Raw genomic sequence first — 21,982 nt, forward strand, 5'->3', positions numbered from 1 at the left:
CTAAAACCATATGAAACTTAATCTTAAAAAATACAATAGCCTAAAACCATATATAAGAAGTCTCACTGTAAAGGAGAACCATATCGGTTCAGCGGTTAGCGAGATCCTTTGCTACAGACAAAAAAAAACTTGCTACTTTATATAGGATAAGACACCGGCAAAGATAATCATAACTTACAACTGCAGTTACCACAAAAAAAAATACAAAATAGCACAGCCACCTACATTTTGTTAGTCCAACTGTAGCCGTTTTAAAAATATGCGGCTGTCGAGCCTTAAATTTTTTTTCTTAGCATCAACAATTTGTGACCGTTGAAGTTTTCCGTGTTTTCTTCCATACAATTATTTTTTTTTGTAAAGAAAACGTGCAAAACATTTTTGATAAAATCTTTTGAGAAAGCCTGTTCAATGAATCATATTTGATGACCATTTGGTTTGCTTATTACGGCATAAGAGATTATAGACTAGGAAACATCGTTATGGAACAAAATATTAGACATTTATTTAAAAGTTGTGCTGTTATTTTTTAAGAAAATCAATTTTATCAGGAAGTGTAACATATATCTAAAGCAATTTATTTTAATGATTAATCAGGGGGGGGGAGGGTGATGGTTTAATGCAACCATCTCGTAATTAATGCGCAAATGGCACTTCGAATCAGAATTTCATTATCAAAGTTGACATGAGGTATCCTTGGTAGGTCTATGTTACAACTTACCAAAATCGAACAAAAAGTTGAAAAATTACCAGCTAACGGATGGCGGCTTTTTGGCCATTTTTGGGCAAATCCATCATTAATTAAGTAGAAATCAACTTTTTGAGATATATTTTTGCTTTAATTCATGTTAAAAGATACCAATAACCCTTATGAGTTTTCATTTCAGATTTTACGTCAAATTATTAATTCATCCACTTTATTAATTATGTAAAATATCTAAAGATGTGAAGTTCTTATGCTTGGTCTTACATGATTAAAATTGATTCACCATTTTTATTTATTTTGCACCCCATCCTTATTTTTAAGTAACAAACTTGAACTTAAAAATTTCTCGATAAAAAATATTAAAAATAGTGATAAATAGCTTCAATTAATTTGCTTTAATTTAAGCATAAAGAAATGAAACAAAAAAGAAATTAATGGCCAGGAAGGTTTGAATTAAAAAGTTCTAGTTTTTATCAAAGCTGTATCCTTAATAGGAAAGAAGAAAACTGAGATGCCAAACTTATCCCCCTCCCCTCACACCCAAGTATCATCTTTGCAGGGATAAAAGGATACATAAATAGGATTCAAATTCATTTTTCCTTAAAAACTTTCTAGCTAAAAAAACTTCTTAAGAAAAAACGCATTAAGCTGCACTCTTTTTGCATAAGATTAACAACAACTAAAACTACAGAAAATCCGCAGGAAAAATTGCAAAACTAAAAAATGTAACAAATTTTTTTACTTGCAGACCAACAACAGTCAACAGAAAGGAATAAAGCCTATAAAATATTCCAAGATGCCTTGAATTCTTATCTATTTTGATGCAATTCATATTATCTACAATTGATCTATACCTGCACCCCTGAAAAGTAAGAACTGGAACCATTAATTAAAAATGTGACCAAACCAGAAGAAAGTGTATTTCCATAATGGAAGTAAAAGCCTGAATATAAATAATGATGGTAAAAACAAATTCTTACATCCTAATCATGTATGAAATAACATTTATACTTTCTAGAAAGGGGAGGTAGGTTGTGCTAAAATTCCGTAAAAGTGTGAGTTTTAAGGCTTAAAACCAGTAGTAGAACGATAATATTCACTAAATATGTGTATTCCTTATTGAATAGAACCATAGACAATTTTTTTTTATATATTTATATTTAGTGAATATTATCGTTCTACTACTGTTTTTAAGCCTTAAAACTCGCACCTTTACGGAATTTTAGCACAACCTACCTCCCCCTTTATGTAACAAAGAGGGGTCCAAGCATGTTCAATAGTCCCTAAAACTAGATAAAAGTTGGGCGTTATTATTTGTATTGTTTAGTTGTATGATAGGATCTTTACTGACAATTATAGGTGGAAACTAACACTTTTCAATTCAAATACATTTGTCAAGTCCAAGATTATTTAGATTAATTTAAAGGGTATTTAATCAGTTTGGCTACTATCAAAAGATTAAGATAAATGGTTGAAACGTTTGAAAACTGAACTTAATAATCTAACCAAACAAAATTCACCAAGTCCCCAAAGATGTTAAGCCAACGAATAAGAAAATGTTATTTTACTTTGGGGACTAGTTTAATAAACAGCTCATTGTCCCCTCTCTCAAATTTCTCATATATGTCATTGGGCCCTTTTTAAGAAAAATGAGATAAAAAATAAAATTAATGAAAGCATTATTTAATAGGTATTTATCTTATTTATATACAAAGATATACTGCAAAAATGAGGAGAATCTTGCAAATAGAAAACAAATATAATGGATATATTGAAACTATTTTTGCAATTACAAAAGTAAATACATTACTGGGCACATTATATTTTGTTATGCAACTTTACAATCTACAAATAGTTAAGATTCCATTTGGCCTGAGAAAAAATATAATATACAGATAAATTTACTTTCTAATCTAAGTAAATGTGGAGTTTTAGGTAAGGAGTTTCTTATTTTTGTACAGAAAGTGTTCCTTATGAACTTAACTTGTTAAGATAAAATGTAAAGCATTAACATTTTATTTTAGTCAACCCATCATTACACAGAAAATTAAATCTTGAGTCAATCTTATTTAAATAGCCTTTTCGGATATCTTATACCTCAAAATAAAAAATGCATTCTAATTTTACTAAAAACAAACATAAAAACGAACGCCATTTAAATCAACTCATTTTCATAAATTAATTTCTACTAATGAAGCCTTTGAAATAAAGCAACGTGTAAATGACAAATAGAAAACCCTTTCTTATCTTCTAAATAACGTGATATCACTCAACATAGGTCTATCTGACCAGTTTGTTAATATACATCATGTACTTGCTTATGAACATTAGAGGACCACAGAAATGGGTCATGTTCAAGTAAAGAGACCTGACAATAGCATATGAAATGCGATTCAAAGTGAATAATATTAGATATTAGGCTATCATCAAAGCCTCACCATAAGAGTTAGAATTTGTTAATACAATTTTCAGGAATGAATGCTTTGCTGGAGCCATCTCGTGGTGTTAATTTTCAAATATTTCGGGTGGAAGAAGCAGTTATCCACAAGTCCACCGCCGTTTCTTCAAGTTCCATATTGTACTGTATTAAATACAATGACTTCTTAATGTTATTAACCTTTATGGATGCTAGTTTTCAAAGTTTTAGCGACACTTTCAAAAATAATCACATTTTAGGGTCAGGTTTGCGTACTCGACCATGAACAAACCCTGAGATCACATAACAAGTGTATACTTCAGAATATTAGTATATTGTTTCAAGCAAACTCAATCAGCACCAGCGCACAAATTAAGGCTAAATACTTTTTATGTCTCAACTTTTTACATTCATCTTTTTAGTAGAGTGGCAGAAAAAATGAAGTTAAAAGGTTAATTTTGAGGAAAAACAAGAACAATGATGTCCATGAGCAATGATAAAGATAAACATACTGTTCAATTTCCAGCCTTATTATTGAGTAGTTACTAAATAAATGCTTCATGTTTTGCTATGTATGTAAATGATATGTAATTCAGAAGAGCCTAGACAGAGAAGAAAATGTTAGGATTGTATGTTGTACATGCGGTAGTTTGATACAATTTAGATCTATCAAGATAAAGACCTTACGGAGAATAAATGTGACAGCTAAACCTTGCACTTTTATATCTTAAACCTTTTAATACAATAATATTATCACTAAGGAATTTAATATAAGGAATTTCATAGCATCTTACGAAAAAAAAACAAGGTTAATGACGTTCACAAATCAATCCTAAAATCAATAAAACAAACCAACACACAAGAATTGAGAAATAGCTTTGCTAAAATATAAATATGACAAAACTTGCCCTTTTATTATGCATAATACTAGCGGCTACGACCCTAGGTGACTCTAGTGGCCCTTGGGGTAAGGGGAAGAGGGTAAAATTGGACACCCGCCCTTCAGTTTAAATTTTAAAAAGAAAGAATACATTTATTTGAGTATGGTCTTTTTTTTCTAGACTGCCTCTTTGGAGCGGTTAGCGAGATCCTTCGGTACAGACAAAAAAAGCTTACTACTTTGAATAGATTTGATTATAAACTCTATCTTTAAATAAAATTTAGTAATTTAAGGCGTAGTAGGAGCAAAGCCAAAAAGTCACCCTAAAGCTAATTAGAGCAATGATCATTATAAAAAGTATATTCCCCCCAAACATGTACAGTGAATCATAGTTGCCGTTTATGTTATAAACCTAATAAATGCATATTAATCTAAAAAATTTATTTTAAAATCATTATGTAGTACAAAGATAATGGATATATTATTACTTGGATCTTAACCAGATTATCATTTTTTCTAATAAAGTGAAACGTGTAGCGGGCTAAAATAACTACCCACCCCGTTACCTCCCCTCCTACTGGATGAACGAATTGACCAATAAATGACAGGATAAATAGCAACCTATATTGACGACAATTTTTCCCCTGTCATAATATCCACGTATATTCTTCATAGATTACAAAGGTATTTTTAATGTTCATATTTTTTATTTAAATTTTTAATTAAGATACATTAATAGGTAGTGATTTTATGCTCATTAAAAGATAATCTACTTTCTTTACATATGTTTATGTAAATATTTAAATACACATGACAGTAGCTAAACAACACCATGTTTCCCTAAGTAAATAAAAATCAGGTAAAAAGAATTCTTTGTTCACTGTTCAAGAAATGTAAAGATTTCAGAAAGCATTCATTGCTACAGAAAACATAATTGAAACAAAAGGCATGGAATTGCTACAAGCAATAAAACAGGGGAAAAAAGATTTGGGTATGACGAGCGGACTCGGTCTAATTAAAATCAAATGTCTGTATTTGAACTCAAAGAGAGAGGGGACAACGGGCTGTTATATTACACTAGTCCCCAAATTTTTATAATAACGTTTTCTTATTCGTTGGCTTAACAACTTTGGGGAATTTAGATTGATATCTCCATTAAGTTAAGTGTTCAAACGTTTCAACAACTAATTCCAATCTACAGAAGGGGTAATTTTGTGCATTTTTTGGGGGATGTACATCAAGAGGGAAGTCATTTTCTAGTAAATCCCGTAAAGGTGTGTGTTATAAGGCCTAAAAATAGTAGTAGAACGATAAGGTGCTCTATATAGTGGTATTCCTTATTGAATAGAACAATAGGGAAATTTTTTTTTTTTTTGATAACTGTACCTGGAATATCTATCATAAGAAATTTCTATCAAACGCTTTGTTTGGCTCAAACTGACAAAAATTAAAAAAATATATAATTATAATAATAATGTTTTCTATAGGTACAAGGTAAAGGTTAAGAACAATCTATACCATTAAATAAAGGAAGAAGCCATTCTTTACAGGTTGTACGAGCAGTGAACATTAAAATTAAACTTTAACAAATCATTAATACAATGACTTAGTGAAACAAACCAACACAACAAGTTACATACAGACAATTTTGAAAACATTCAGATATACAATCTATATATATAAGAAGGTAAGAGATTCAAAGTGGAGGTTGCATGTCATATTCTTTCTTTGCTTGTTGTGTAGTATGTCATTTTTAGTTTCAAATCCTATTTTAAAGCCAGAATATGTTTTTTTTATAATAAAGATTGACCAAAATATAGTTGAAAAACAAGTTAGTTTTTTGATAATGAAAGTTTAATTTACAGAAAAAAATGTACTAAAATGTAGTTGTTCGCTGTAGTGAAATTGAAATGAAACAATGCACATTGAAACCTTCTACTTCAAAGCAAACAAACATGAAATTCCACAATTATAAAACTAATTTTTGTCGCCTTGAATAAATCAACCTGTAAAGAATGGCTTCTTCCTTTATTTAATGGTATAGATTGTTCTTAACCTTTACCTTGTACCTATAGAAAACATTATTATTATAATTATATTTTTTTTAATTTTTGTCAGTTTGAGCCAAACAAAGCGTTTGATAGAAATTTCTTATTTTTTAAAGATATTCCAGGTACGGTTATCAAAAAAAAAAAATTTCCCTATTGTTCTATTCAATAGGGAATACAAATATATAGAGCACCTTATCGTTCTACTACTATTTTTAGGCCTTATAACACACACCTTTACGGGATTTACTAGAAAATGACTTCCCTCTTTATAGGCCATTGTCTTATCCCTTTAGATCCCTGATTTGAACTTTACTTATTCAATAAATTGCTTCATTTCTAGAGGGAAAATAATGAAATTATGATTTAATTTTGTTCATTGCCGTGTGGGATGTGGAGTTTTAGCACCCCCTAGCAAGCACCTGATTCAGTTACAACCAAATCGATGAAAAATGGATAAATTATGTTAAATTCTTGGAATACTGCGGAATTTGACATCCTTGTCGGAGATAAAATTACCTGAAAGAAAAATTAAAAATTGATAAATGAGTGTTGATAAAATTTAGCCCATCATTTATTGAGCATGTATTAGAGTACAACATACTACTACACATAGGCAAAAGAAAACACGGACACACCAAAAGAAAGCCCGGATTTTCCACACAAAAAAATACTTTTTATTTTTTTTCTGTGTATGCAATTAGTATTTTATAGAAGATATCAAACAAAAATATATGCTTTAATAAAAAAACATATATAGGTTAACTGTGGTTCAAGAACCCCACAGGGTTAGATTCAAATGCTAAAACAGTTTTTTCGTTTTTTCCTTGTTGCGCTACTAATGAATACAATCACTCTAGAATTAAATATATGAGCATATGCAAGAGAAAGGTTGAAATGAAGATAAGTCTAACTAATAACTTTAAATACACTAGGTAAACATTTTATCATTTCTTATTTTTTTCTTTATAGAAGCATGCTTTGGATTTTAAGTTATCCTCTTTCTATGGAACAAAATCAAGGCGAATTGTTGTAAACCGTAACCATAACTTATTTTCTAGTATTTATTCGAACCGGTTCTCATCCATACGAAAATAGTATGTCTAGCATCGCATTATATCCAGTTATCTACGAAATAAAAATGTACAATCATAAGATTAAAACCAGTTTTTAAAGCCCGTGCCTTTAGCTCGGTGCTAACAAAACTTGTTTTAATCTTATATTGTACATTTTATATTCGCGGATAGCTGTTTATAATACGATGCGAGAAATAACTATCATGTCATTAAAATAGTCTTTTATACAAAGATTTTTTGGTCAAATTTTTACACATTTTTTAGGGTACTAAATAATTAACAAGAAAATTATTGATATAAATCTATTAGAACATTAATTTATCAGATTAAAAATAATATGATATCGATGTCTTTTATTAAACATGTTAACATTATTATATATACTACATAAATACAATATTTGACTGGTGTTAGTATTTGTTATACAATTGTTATTATTTCTATAATTTTTGTATTGCAATAACACCATGAGTTAAAAATAGCAATAATTTTTAAAATAAAATATCCATCAAAATCCCCTTTAGAAAAAGTAATGTGATGTATGAATTGTTGTGATTATAAAGTGCTTATTGTGCCTCATGTCTTAATTTTCCCCACAAACACATACACGTTATGTTATGTCGGCCTTTCAGTTCAATAATCACATTCCAGGCTTATTTGACCGGCCGCCCCCTGTAAAAACCGCGAAGCACAACGAGAACGCACAGACGCACGGACAGATACGCGCACACTCACACACACGCACATCACATTCTTTCTGGTGTGTGTTGTTGACGTCACGAAAAGTTAGTGCATCTCTCTGTGCAAGAGTCTCTGCGTCTTGTGAGGACAGGAGAATTGAGCGCTATCCTGTCATACACATCCGAACAATCAGATCCGATGGAGGCACGATGATATTGGCGAAGGTTGCTGCTGCTCGCCGCACCGATTCTATGCTCGCCGCCAATGCTTCCACCCCCGGCAGCCGCCCGTCGAGTAACATCTAAAAAGTGCGCCAGCCGCTTTTCTTGATGGTTGACCAGATTGCTTTCTGAACCAGATGACGCCCGTACTGGCTTAAATCCGCCTTGTCTGGCGGCTGCGGTACCGGGAATCCATGCAGGCGAAACATTCTCCAGATTGCTGACACTTGCGCCCAAGCTTTTCTCCCAAAAGTTGGCCAACTTATTTCTATTACTGCTCAACAATTCTATATTTGTTCTGGGAGAGGGGGTTGGTGACAAACTTGCAACTTTGTCCTCAAACAAGGGGCAACCGCTGTCAGAGCTGTTGGTGCTTGAATGGCGGTAAAAGGACGGTCTGGGTGCATTAATCGGCGGGGAGCTTGGCGGTAGTGGTGAACATGCCTGCAGCAGGCTATCTCTATTGGCAGCTTTGTTATTTCTACTCTCACTTCTATATCTAAGATCAACATGGTTTTGGCTGTTAAGCAGCTCGACATCTTTGGTATCAAAATTTAAAGAATACTCATTTTTAGGCAGTGATAGTATTTCTGAGATTTGTTGGGTTAAATTGTTACTCTGATTATCTCCACGAGATGGCGTATATCTTGGCTTGAAATCCTCCTCCTGTACAGTTGGACTACTGCAGGGGATATCATACATAAACAGCTGGCTGATAGGACGTCTGGGTGTGACAGGGCTGACAACACCTGATAGTTCAGGCATACAATCTGACATGGCTGGGCTAGCCATGGATAGTCTCGATTCTCGTTGGTTTAACGTGTATGCATCATAGCCCCCATAGCCACTGTTTCTTGAATATCTTCCTTTATTGCTGCTGTTATGATGCCATTGGTCATCTTGAACACTTTCACCTCTTACAGCAACAGTATCCTCTCCAAAGCTTTTATTCTTGCTGTTGTTATTTCCAGTGAAGCTTAATCTAGAGCTGGATCCTTCATAACTACTATCACTCTTTGTTCTGATATACTTGCAGATGGCACGGACAGCCTCTTCTTTTTCATCTGACACGGGGGTCATGGGTGGCAACTCTAGTTCAGCCTCTATATCCTGCAGGAAAGAGCTGGATCTGTAGGTGCTGTAGCGTGATCTGGCACTGCTCTTTCTTCCATCAATATCCGACAAACCACTGAATTTTCTGTCAGATGAAGTGCCTAGTTTCTCAACAGATGTGCCGAGAATCATTTCAGATCCTGATTTGCGTTTGCATCGGCGTGGCGTGATTGAATCACGGAAAGATAATCTTGAATGGTTATGATCGTCAATATAATGACTTGAAACAGGAGTTTTGTCTTCATAGCTGTCAGGAATGGGAACTTCTGGCGTGGCAAGATCTTTATCATTGTCATAATCTGCATCTTGATCCTTATCACCTTCTGTAGCAACCACAGTATTTCTTCCTTCAAGATCCAGATCATTAAGTTCACCATAATCCAGCTCTTCGCTGTAAATACTTTCACTGAGTACGGAGACAAGATCATCATAGCTGATCTCTTCTGGCAGAGACTCATCCCACTCCTGTTCCCAGTCAAGATTCTTCAGCTCGGAGTCATCACAGTCAAAGTCTTCATTGAGCAAGTCGGCCACAGTGCTGCACAGTGACAGGCGTCTGCTTGGAGAATCATCATTTGTTGATGCTCCACTGCCCTCTTGCACAAATGCTGGCCCGTAGTAGTCATCAGGCGGGGGGAAAGGCAACGGGGTTGAGTTGAAGAAACTCATGTTGGCAAAGTCTTTGCTGGTAGCGGTTAGAGAACCTGAGGCTGCTCTATTCTGCTTCTTTTTCTTTAGATAATTCTTAAGGAACAATAAGCCAGACCCGGAGACAGATGACAACCTGCTGACTGAACTCCGGGTAGACAAGGACACACTTTGACTATCATCTGTGTCTGATTGATGTTTGCTACATCTTGTATACTCGCTCAAACATTCATCTACACTTTCGCAAGAAGACATGCTTCCTTCTAAAATTAGTTTGTGTTTTTTTATTTGAAGAAAAAATTCAATAGATTTATAGATGAATTTTAATCTTTTTAAAGCATTCAAAAGCAATATTTAATGTAATAAAAAGCATGAAAAAAACTTTTTGCGCCTAGAGCAAGATAAATCCATTAGGTTGGAATTAATAGACATTGACAACATACAGATAAGCTTCATTAGTGAGATATAACATTAGATAATATAGGGAGGAGGGAAGTAGCTAGCTAGGGACTCATAAAGAACAATTAATTAACATCAAAATAATTATCTTATTAATTACAGCAAATTTATTTCAATTGGGTTCACTCTTATGGTTGACTTTTTTAAATTTTTAATTTAAAATTTACCTAATTGTTATATTAAAAAAAAATAATGAAAGCAAATGTTTATATTTACTAACAAATCCTAGTTATTGAGCGGCAACGATACTAAAAATGCTAAAAAGTAATCTAGACCTGCTTGTTGTCAAAAATATGTAAATATTAACCCGGTTAAAATATTTGAAAACAATGTATTTTAACATTTGCGCTTGAAAGATGGAAAAACTAATCCATCAAAAAAAAAGTTCTGGAAAAAAACGTCTGGCAATGTATTTTTCAGACATTCCACAGGAATTAGGTAATTTGACCGCCAAGCTGCGCGTGATGTGCCATCACGCACGCACATTTTAAAATCCGCAAAGTGATCTAAAAAAAGCAAAATGACATATCAGCCAAAAATCTTATTAGAAATTGTGAATTGGTAATAATTTGCAATTCTGCAGGGTTAGATAATGTGATAAATTTTGCGAAAGTAATGGCACACTACTGCTTGCATCAGGCCTTGCACTGTGGACCTAGCATAAACAAATTATTTTATTACATCTCCAAAAATGCACTAAAATTAAAAGAAACAGAAATTCATTCAAGACAGACAGCCTTCAAACTTTTTTGTTTGTTGTAGCAAAAAAAAATCAAATTCCTAGCATATTTCATTTTGAGATATAAATAAATAAAAAAAAGAAACATAGTAGACATATTTTGCAAGGTTGGATTTTTTAAAGGGTTAAAAAAAACTGAAATGGATAATTTACTTTTTTAAGCTTACTGTTGCGCAAAGGAAGACAAAGACATAGGTAAAAAGAAATGAATTGTGTTAACAAAGAACATATTTAAAAAGACGATTTTGTATAATAGTAACAAAATATCTTTAATATATTTTCAAAATATTAAAAAATCTTATTTTTGTATGTTTATATCGTCTTACAATTTCGTAACAATAATTCACTATGTTCTCTCCTACTATTGTTAGTGTGCGCTAATTTGTCTGAGTAAAATAAAAACCATTTAAGTTACCCGACAAATACAAAAGGGACATAAACAGAAACTAAATTGTTTATTAGACTTTGCTATTATAATATTTTAAAACATATAAAGTAGTAAAGTTTTCTTTGTCTGTAGATTAAGATCTCAATAACTGCTACACCAATTAGGTTCTCTTTTTTAAGATTAAGTCTTGGAATTGTTTTAGGCTATTTTTAGTCCATAGATGCTAGGACGCATCCATAGTTTTGAAATAAAACACAAACTAAATCCTGCCTTTGTCGTATTTAGTTGATGAATTGTTGAATGAAGTTTTGTTGCTGAGAGAATCCGCAACTAATCTATCAATCAACACCTCTCTCCTGTTATTATAACAATCCTTTAGATCAACCTTGATGTATTTTTAGTAAGGTTGCACTGATGAAACATTTATCCTCTTTTTAAAGGGTAAACAATTTATAACATTTTTTTTTCAAGTGTGAATTATAAAGATACCAGAATCGTCCTATTAATTATTTATTTTTGCCAAAAAAGAATTACAGGCAAGTTTAGTAATGATCCATAATATAGAGTACTCCTAACATCCCCCCCCCCCACATACAAACACCAAAAAGGAGAAATTATGCCCCTCCCAAAAAAAGTAAAAAATAAATGTGAAAAAGAACCCCCCCCCCCCAAAAAAAAAACTTTCTAAGGGCAATTCTATTTGTAGCATATAAATAAACTTCATACATTTAGACACTAAGATTTTAAATTAGTAGGTAGTATAGGCTATCTTTTTATTATACCAAATAAATATGAAGTTAACAAAATAAAGTTAAAATATTTAATTGAAAATGCGCTACCTCATACAAAGCAAAATAAATACGCCCTAAATAAATGATTCTAAAATAATTTTTATTTCAAACTAAAATATTTAAACAGAAAGGTTATTATTTATTTAAGACTGTTAAGTAAAAAAAATCAAGACTAAAAAAAGAGATTTGGTAAACATAAAAAAGGGTTAAATAATAAAAAAAAGTATGACAAAATAATCATTCCCCTATAAATCCGTGTTTTTTTATGCATGTCCCGATTAATCCATCAAAAAGTCAAAAGGTTAACTGAAATATCACCATGTACTACTATATTGAGATTTCAGCAATTTTTTATTTGATTCATTAATTGGTTCTAATTAAAAAAGCATTAGTGCAATAACAAGAGAGTAGGAGGGACAATAAAAATGCAAAATTTATTTGTAATTTTGGAAACTAATAAACAAGGATGATTAAGTTCTTCATGGCGCAACTGTATTTTTTGATCATGGAAAGAAAACAAAGTAGTGGCTTTCGTCGTATTTTCACAGTAGCTTTTCTCCTATTTTATAGCGGCACCAATTTTCTAAACACCAGCGGGGCAATAATTAACATTTACCTAAACTAAAATAACCCAACAAAAGCTACTGTAAAAATACGACGAAAACCGATACTTCGTTTTCTTTCCATGGTCCGTATTTTTTTTGTGGATGACAAACCTCTTTCCCCCATATCATAAGCTACTAAAACAGAATTACTCAAAAAATATTTTTTTTGCAATAAGATTTATTAACATCTACCCTTTTTTAAAAAATACCTTGAACCCAATGAATATGCATTTACTGCATGTAAAACTTCTAGAGAAGCTTCGCAACTAAAAATGCTAAATGTTTGCATAGGTTTTTAGGCCATGGGTTATTGATTTTTACACCGAGCCAAAGATCTAAATTTATTAAAGGGGCTAAGAAAAAAGTTGACTAGCGCGAACTTTGTTGTTGTACAATGTACTTTAACATCACGAAGAAATGGGCGTACTCACACAATTATTTAAATCTGTATTTGCTTTTATTCTCATCTCATAACTTCTATATGAAAAAAATGAAAGTAAAGTGGCCGAATAAGAAATAAATCTGTAGTAGATTTGGTTAAAGAGGGAGCGGACATTGGGATGTTATAACGTTTTCTCATTCCTTGGCTAAACAACTTTTAGGACTTTAATTGAATTTTTGTTTGTTGGTTCATTTAGTTGAGTGTCCTAACGTTTCAACCACTAACTGTATTATACAGAAGTAGTAATTTTGTTTATCTTCATTGGTGATGTACATCAATCTACCGGCCATTGTCTTATTCATTTAGATTCCTTGTATTTAGTTGCATTATTAGCTGGTGGTTAATGAACCAAGGTTTACATAAGATTGTCATATTATTATTTGATATTAAAAAAGAGATTAATATAGTGAACTTTTATAATATTTTATTAATTTTGTAGGTATTTAAGTTAGAAATCCTAATTAGCGAAAATTGTTTCATCATAGGTTTTCGTGTATAATTCAATTAAAAACAAGTTAACCAATCTACTGATAGTTGGTAGAACTAAAACTGCGTGTGCGTGTGTGTGTGTGTGTGTGTGTGTGTGGGTCTCTGTTTTTAACTGTTTGTCTATGTTATGCTAAAAATGATCACCTATTACGCCAGCCACTTGGCACTACCACCAACTTATACGCCTCAATTCTTTTATTATAATAAAATGCTCACACTCAACTTTTAAATCAAGAAAGTTAAAAGTGTCGCCTACACATAAATTTTCATTTAAATCGGTTAAATAAGAATAACACTTTTTTTTGCAAGATCTTTTTACAAAATAATTTTCGTCTAATTTTTCTGAAAAGAATAGTTATTTCTCGCATCGTATTATAAACAGCTTTCCGTGGATATAGAATGTACAATTATAAGATTAAAACAAGTTTTAATCTTATGATTGTACATTTTTATAATCGTAGAAAGCTGGATATAATACGATGCTAGACATAGTTTTTTCCTATGGATAAGAACCGGTTCCTATCCACCGGATTCGAATGAATACGAGAAAAATATTAAAATTAATTTTTATGTAGATGACTTATTTAACTTTCTGTGACTAAGATCCCAGTGTGGGCTTCATTCAGACCTTCCCCCCATACAACAAACAATCATGACTATGTTTGTTTTTTCATATTAGGCTATAAACAAAAGAGGCAAGTAGCGGAGGTGTTTTACAATCTTAAAGATCATTTATGATAAATTAAAATGATTGTGTAAAAAGGGTTTTCTTCTACGTAGGCCGATGTAATAAACATTTGACAGAAAAAAAAACAATTTAAAAAATCGGTAGCTCTTTTAGTCTGTTCAAAAGTACAAAACGAAACAATTTGCATTTAAAGTTTACTAAATGTACATTTTTTTAATATGAAATCCAGCCCATTTTCCCCTCTAAAAAACTGTTGCTACACAAAAATGAGAGTATCTTATTGTATCATAATGTAAATTTAAAAATTGCACTTATGACCCAATATGTTAGATAGAAAAGCGCTGTTTCCAGGTGATTTTTTAAAACAAATTTTGCAAGTTTTAAAAGCTGGTCAAAAATCATAAAAAAAAATCATAATAACTAAGAACTAGGAATAGGTCATTTGGGAATAAGCTAATCCCCCCCCCCCCCCCCTCCAAATCACAGTGTTTAATTATAACCTTTCCATATAAACATCATTATCTAAAGGATCGTTTAAATGCCTGAAGAGATTTTGACAATCTTTGCAGCTGTCGGCAGTTGTACTATTTGTACTGTTTGTATTCTCTGCTTTTCTCTGAACAAACTTGCGAAAGAACTCTATACCAGAACCAGAAACAGTACTGTACAAATAACAATATTTTCATTCTGCTTTTTACTCAAATTTCATTATTGTGATTTCAAGTTGCAAAAACTAATTTTAAATTTGGAACCAACATTTCTTAATTATTCATTACTGGTGCTTCCCCACGAGTACCCGGTTGAGCGCTGATACCCCCCCCCCCTTATTTTCAATTTATTATATTTAATAATTTAATTATAAGATAAACAAACTTATATTTATGAATATGGAATTTGAGTACATTTGTAGGATATACAAGGACAATTTGGTCCAAATTCAAGGGCAGCCTAGACAAAAATAGACCTACAAAAAGTTATTGATACATCCTGAGAAATTTGAAAGGGACAGTCTGGCTACTTAATTTATTTGGTAAATGGTTTAAAATTCCACATTTGCACAGAATATTTTTCCAAATCAAATGTATTCCTTTAATAGGAGCCGTGAAAAATACCATTTTGGTAAAAGACTAAATCAGACAAACATACCCGGCCCTAAATGTAGAATAGCTACGCTTCTCTTGAAAAATTGAAAAACAAAAAGTGAGAATAAAATATTGTTTTCCTGACTGACAAGGCATCGTCGGAATCACTTTTTCTCAACAGCCCAGAATTTTTTCTCACCAGTTTATTTGCCAGAGCCAGCTCAGCATTGCGTAATCGGCCAGAATTTTTCCGTGTCAACATGGAACCGCCGCCGCCTCCTGCAGCAGGTGTCGTATGCTGACATTCATCATCAGTACGTTTTGGTTTCACTGGTCGCCGCAGGTCGAGGGGGTTGCGTTGGCCGCCCGTTGATTCGAATGTTGTGGTTGTATTTGTACTTGGTAAGATGGATAAATCTTCAAGATTTGTGTAGTTGTCCAGCTTGGTTGAGGTCATGAAGCCTCGTTGCTCGTCGTCATAACTACGGAGAAATGTTTTAATATGCTTTTCTCATACTTAAAAGAGTACCAAGCTTATTCAAATTTCACTCGAGACAAATGAATGATTGCTGTAATTGTCAATAACATAAGAAAAATATATATTAAAATATCTAATATTTTGATACTTGCCGAAAAAAAGATTAATTTTGCTTTAGAGATAAAAAAAAGTCTCCTTATAAGTAACAGGATCTCTGTGTATGTGTCTGTACCGAAGGATCTCGCTAACCGCTGAACCGATATGGTTCTCATAAGTCCTTTGAAGGTTTATAACTATTTTGGGGGAGGGTACCACCACACTCCCAAAATTTCTCATAGAAAAAATTACCCCCCCCCCCGATATTTTTTTGCTTTTCCTTTTTAAAACTAAAATAAAAAATTGGGCTGTCGAATTTAACCCTTCCCCGTCAAGTGTCCCTAGTGCTAGTATTTTATAAAAAAAAAAAAAGGTAGATATTTTCTAAATGTTATGTTTTTAAAATGAATAGATGATTCACACACACACAGCTAAGAAGGTCAACCTATAAAACTTATAAAAACATATTAATTTTATCCAGGCTTTGTTCATTTGTTTATATCAATCTTGTGGAAAATTGGGTCAAATTCGTCTCTAGGCAGTTTAGAAATATTTCAAGCATCGTAATTGTTTTCATTGAAATAACTATGAAAATTGCATATTTTTGCTGCATATTCTAATTCAAATGCCTTCCAATTACCAGGGATTTAAGAATTGGATAATGGGGTGATAAATTAATCTTCTTTCCTAAAATTTATTTAACAAAATTTTACATTTAGTAGATGAATTTAAAATATTATGGAAAAATATTGTTTTTTGTTCTTTGTCCTATTACAATTTTTAGAATGAATGAAGAAAGTTAGATACAATAAAAAGCTAGATTAGAAAATTAAAACTTTTCCCATTTTTAAATGGATGCCTTTCGAAAAGATAATTTTGTACTTTGCATGAGGAGAGAAGTTTAATCATAAAAAAATTTACCTCCAACTTTTTTGCTATAATAAAAGATTTTGTGAATTTACATTGGATCAAATGTTTTTGTATAAATACCTTCTGATTATGTTTTAAAGAAAATTTGTCTGGAAAAAATATTTTCAAGAATTATAACTTGTTCATAAAACTAACAAATGGCTTTGAAAAACTGTGTACATGCATTATTTTTAAATATTTTTCGAAAAATACAAGGAAAAAGTTTGTCTTTATCTTTTTTCTACTTTATTTGTGACTTTCATAATAATAAAAAAAGTTGACTTTATTTAACTTTTTTATCAGAGGGGTAGGGGGACATTGGACTGTTTATTACACTAGTCCCCAAAGTTTTATGTTAATGTTTTCTTATTGGTTGGATGAATAACTTTTGTGACTTTTATTAAACTTTGGTTGGTTGTCAAAACGTTTCAACCACTAATTGTAATCTACAGAAGGGGTAATTATGTGTATCATCATTGGGGATGTACATAAATGTATCGGCCATTGTCTCATCCCTTTAGATCCCTAAATTGTTATACAAACAATCTATGAAATGTTTGAGAAACTTTTTTTGTAACTTTTCTTGGAGCTAATTATAAAAGATAAAATCGTAACTATTTATGAGACAAATTAAATAAGATATGAAAAGGGTTAACAACAAAAAAACATATCTTGATTAAAGGATTGGTCTTACAGCACAATTTCTATTGAAATTCATTACTGTTGGGGGAGAGTGAGGCACAACAAAGAAATATTCTTGTATTTAGAATTATGCATATGAATAGAAAAATCAACAGGCCGAGTTTATAATTGTGCGCGTGTCTTGACTGCTGTGGTGTGGCAATTTTTAGCATTTAAATTTTTTTTTTAAAATATGAATGACAAAAAGACAATTGTGCTTAAGTAGCGCAGCAATATACAGCTTACAATATTTTTTTAATAGAATAAAAAGTTAGAGAAGATAAAAAACTAAAAAAGTTTGAAAATATTTTTTTATGGCTGTAAATTGCCACACCACAGCCTCGGTCCTATGAATGTCGAGTATAATTTGAGAACTACGTTGTAACTCTTTTGTTAGCGACTATTGTGCTTATGTCATAAAAATTTGTTTGCTATTTAATCACAAAAGTTAGCATTCATATTTGTAGGCTTGCAAAAAATAAACATATTAGTACCTAATCTTTGAAATAATGATTTAAGAGAGACAAAAATATAACTATTACCTATAGTACTTGAATAACTAGATTTTTCCTTTAAGTATATTTTAAAAATGTTCCTTTATTGTTTTAAAGAAGGTAGTAAAGAAAAAAATATTAAAACATTCCTAATGCAAGAACCGGGTGATGGAGTCCTTGTTGGCGGCTCCACCGACCTTTCCGACCTGCTCCTGTCCGAACCATCATCCTGAATGCTGTCCCGTCGGTCTTGGCCGCCAGCCGGCGGTGTTTCAGCGGACAAAATTGGCGAACCTGGGTGGCATGAGTCATTCCTAGAACTAATGTATTCACTCTCACAAGAACTATCACTGTCATTGCCACTGGCTTTCACATTTCTGTTCTGGCTCTGAATTTTTCTGACAGGCCGCCCGTTAATGTCAGACCTGCTGTAGAGCCCACTGCCAAACGGCTTGACAGTGGACCCAATACTACCTGTACTATATCTATTATAACTATTATATAAACCATCACCATTGCATGCATTATAACCATCACCTGACGACGAATATGACATAATTCAAACCTTTCTGGAGCTAGGATGGTGGTTAGAGATCTCCTGCGCGGGGCTGGTTCCGGCCTCCTGCCGGCTGCACTGCCACCCTGTGGCAGGCTGATCTTACGTGAGGCGGGCACTGGCCGCTCTTGCCGTCGGTAGTCCTCGCTGGACGCTAACCGCGGCGGTGTTGTACTGTTTCTTGCGGTTGAGGATGAAAATTCACAGTGGGTTTTTGTTGATGACAGCCGTCTGATCTTGATATGTGTCCATCCGTCCTCGTCGACGGTGTTTGCGGCTGTAACCGCCTCAGATTCCTCAACACTGGCCACCCCGGATAAGTGGGGCGACGTGAATCTGGCCGTTGAGGTGCGGCGCTGAAACCTTTGCTCCAAAGAGATCCTCCTTTGACTGGCGGAGGATATAACACTCTCTGCAGAGCTGGCAAGAGATGAGGACTGAGAGGAAAGCGTTGATGTGGATAGATCAGAATAATCTGGGGAAGCTCGTTTGATGTTGTTCAGGCCACTAAAGCTGTTATTATTTAAAATATCAACACTAGGCCTGCGACTGCTACAAGCTGATGAATCAGTTTTGAAGTCTGAATTATTATTATTATTATTGTTCACTTGATTTATTTTGAACACTTTCTCTGTGAAGAAAGGAACAGTCTTTTGGTTCACATCCAAATCTTCTACTATCGGCGATTCTGTTGTTGAAGCTCTGAAAGTTTTAAATATATTTGTTGATTTTAATGGGGTTGTGTTCTTAAGCAGTTCTGCAGATCTTACTGGGGAAATAGTTCTGCTGGTTTTTCTTACTGGCGAGGAGGATCTGTTTTGTTGTGAAAGATAATTGAAGGTAAATTCTTGACTGCGTAGAGGTGAAGTATTTCTTGAATTAGCCAATCTCTCCCTGGATTGAGATAAATTCTCGTCTCTTGATAGCTTAGCGGATTTGGCGGGTGAATGTTCTCGGATTCTTGTTGGTTTACCAGGACCAATTGTAATATAAGTTTTTGCAATGGGCTCTTCACTCTGGCCTCGTAGCCTTGATCCAGACCTGCTGCGTCTGTACCTGGAGCCGTTGGCAGCTGAGGACCACCAGTCGGGATCTAAGTTCTCTTTGTTTGGTGATTGTGCTCTGCCTGCGCCCAGCATAAATCCATTCTCTGACCTGCTGCCAGACGTGTCTCTGTATCTTGTTGGACTGCAACTACTAAAGAATGTTGTGTCTGTTGTTCTGCTGTTATTTCTGTGTCCGGCGCCGTGTCCCAGGCTACGATCTCGCTCCTTTTCCCGCTCTTTTTCTTTTTGTGCAAGCTTTCTCTCGACTAGCCTCTGAACGGCGCTCTGACGCGTTCTCTCCCGCGACCTGTGATAGCTACCCACTCCTCCTCCTCCGGCCCAGCCTCCTCCTCCTCCAGGGGTGACGGAGGAGAACACTGGACAGCTGATTTTTCTGCGGGGAAACAAATCCTCCCGACCCAGGAGGCCATCCACTTGGTTGCCGTCATACAAGGGGTGCAGGGGAGGCTTGTCTGGATTGATGTCGAGATCATCATGCTTGTCTACAACCTCGACGGGTATGACACGGTAGTAACTTTGATTAGGAACTGGCATGGTAACTTGATTTCAATTTGTATGGCTACATAGAATTGGTATTTTTTTTAAAATCTTCTCACTAAATCAACCCTATACAGTTGCTGGTTTCTTTTGACTAGAGAATCAATGAATTTAAACTACTTGGCAGTGTTTAGTTTTGAGTGTGGGGATTATTATGGTTTAAGCCCACACTCTCCTGTGGTATATTTAGCTCTGACACACACTAAATAGATTCTTCTCTATTGTTTAAGCTTGACTTCCTTTCCACGACTCTAACCCTTACCTACAGCTTATATGATCTAGATATGCAGAGTAGAGAGAGTGTGTGTGGGCTAAGTATTTAAAGAAACAAATTGGTTTCAGATCTTGTCGTGATTTACAGAATAATGTAGATTCTTTTCTTTGCTATGATGTCTGTTTGTTTGTTTGTGTTTGTTGTGGTGTGAATGTCTGACAGAGGCCCGGGTCACTAACCTACACATTTAGTAAAATTTCCAGCTTTCAATGAAAAATTGTTAATTAGCTAAGAAAGGCATCGATATCTATTACTCTAGAAAATAAATATTTGTTCAATTATATTTGTTTAGTTTAGTAAATACATTTTTAAAAATTAACCATTATTTTCTAAAAATAAATTCATTTTGAATCTTTCAACATTGAAAAATAGCATAAATCTAGAAACGAAAAGGAATATTGTTTTACAAAATGAGGGGGAGTGAGACAATTGCAGATTAATTACCTTTTATTTTGAATATATTCTCAGGAATAATAAAAATTGTAATCAAAGTTTAAAAATTAAAATGATTCATATATGATATTTTAGAAAATAATTTAATGATTTAAGAGAAAGCAGGCTAAAGTGATAAAAACAATCAAAGATAAATTAAATATATATTACAGGAAAGAAGATTAATCCTTTTAATTACCCCCCCCCCCCCCAATAATACTCTGGTCAAAACAAAATTATTCACGTGAACGTGTAAAAGCGTGCATGCAAAACTATTTGCAATACCTAATCTAAGCAAAATTCTTTGCAAATGTCCTCTAGAATGTATTTAATGTGATTTGTTGCAAAATGTTTCTAATCATTTCCGTTTTAAATTTCAGTTATTTAACTGTACAGAAGATAATTTAAAATCTAAAATAGAAGTTCCGCAACTTTTTTTTCATTCATAATGAATTTATAAGAGTATGGATTGGATATTCTCTATTATCGATAGAATATAAAACTTTGCTAGATTAAGGGATAAATGAATGGAAGAAAAAATAATTTATTATGTTGATTTTTTTATTGGGGGTTAAGTTAAATTTTTCAAGACAACGGCTGCGCCCCTAGAGGCATTTAGTGGCACTATAAATGTTTGATTTTTTATTTCAAATATCAATTTTTTTGTTTCCCTTTGGGAGGGTAGTGGTACCCTCCCCCAAAATAGTTATAAACCTTCCCGAGATATATGAGAAGCTACCCTGTTTAGGAGAACCCGATCGGTTCAGCGGTTAGCGAGATCCTTCGGTACAGACAAACAAACAGACATCCTGTTACTTTATTATAAGGATAAGCGGACAAAATATTTAAGATTTTTGAGAGAAATAATTTCCCATTGACCTATCCCAAAAAAGGTATAAAAAAGGCATTCTATTAGTATTAGATCATCAAATGTGCCTATTGAAATTTCTACAGTAAATTCCTGGCCCATTACTACTCAGATAAGCTCC

The 21,982-nt window shown here is 33.3% G+C and overlaps 2 protein-coding genes across 2 annotated transcripts in view; both read right to left on the reverse strand.

Moving 5' to 3' along the window:
* Nucleotides 1-21,982, reverse strand: part of Tpr2 (Tetratricopeptide repeat protein 2) — a 98,762-nt gene that overhangs the window by 56,767 nt on the left and 20,013 nt on the right. Inside the window, exon 2 of the mRNA XM_080168738.1 lies at nt 18,693-20,740. Coding sequence (XP_080024864.1) covers nt 18,693-20,284 — 1,592 coding nt within the window. The 5' untranslated portion in view covers nt 20,285-20,740. The remainder of the gene's footprint in view (nt 1-18,692; nt 20,741-21,982) is intronic.
* Nucleotides 7,621-15,972, reverse strand: LOC145325792 (uncharacterized). The gene is made up of 4 exons (XM_080168756.1): nt 15,610-15,972; nt 14,930-15,049; nt 11,643-11,728; nt 7,621-10,049 (listed from the first exon to the last, which is right to left on the reverse strand). The coding sequence occupies exons 1-4, from the start codon at nt 15,924-15,926 to the stop codon at nt 7,900-7,902; spliced, it is 2,673 nt and encodes an 890-aa protein (XP_080024882.1). The 5' UTR covers nt 15,927-15,972; the 3' UTR covers nt 7,621-7,899.

This window comes from Acartia tonsa, chromosome 1 (genome assembly GCF_053477335.1).
Source record: "Acartia tonsa isolate MP-2025a chromosome 1, ASM5347733v1, whole genome shotgun sequence".
In the NCBI taxonomy this organism is placed as follows: domain Eukaryota; kingdom Metazoa; phylum Arthropoda; class Copepoda; order Calanoida; family Acartiidae; genus Acartia; species Acartia tonsa.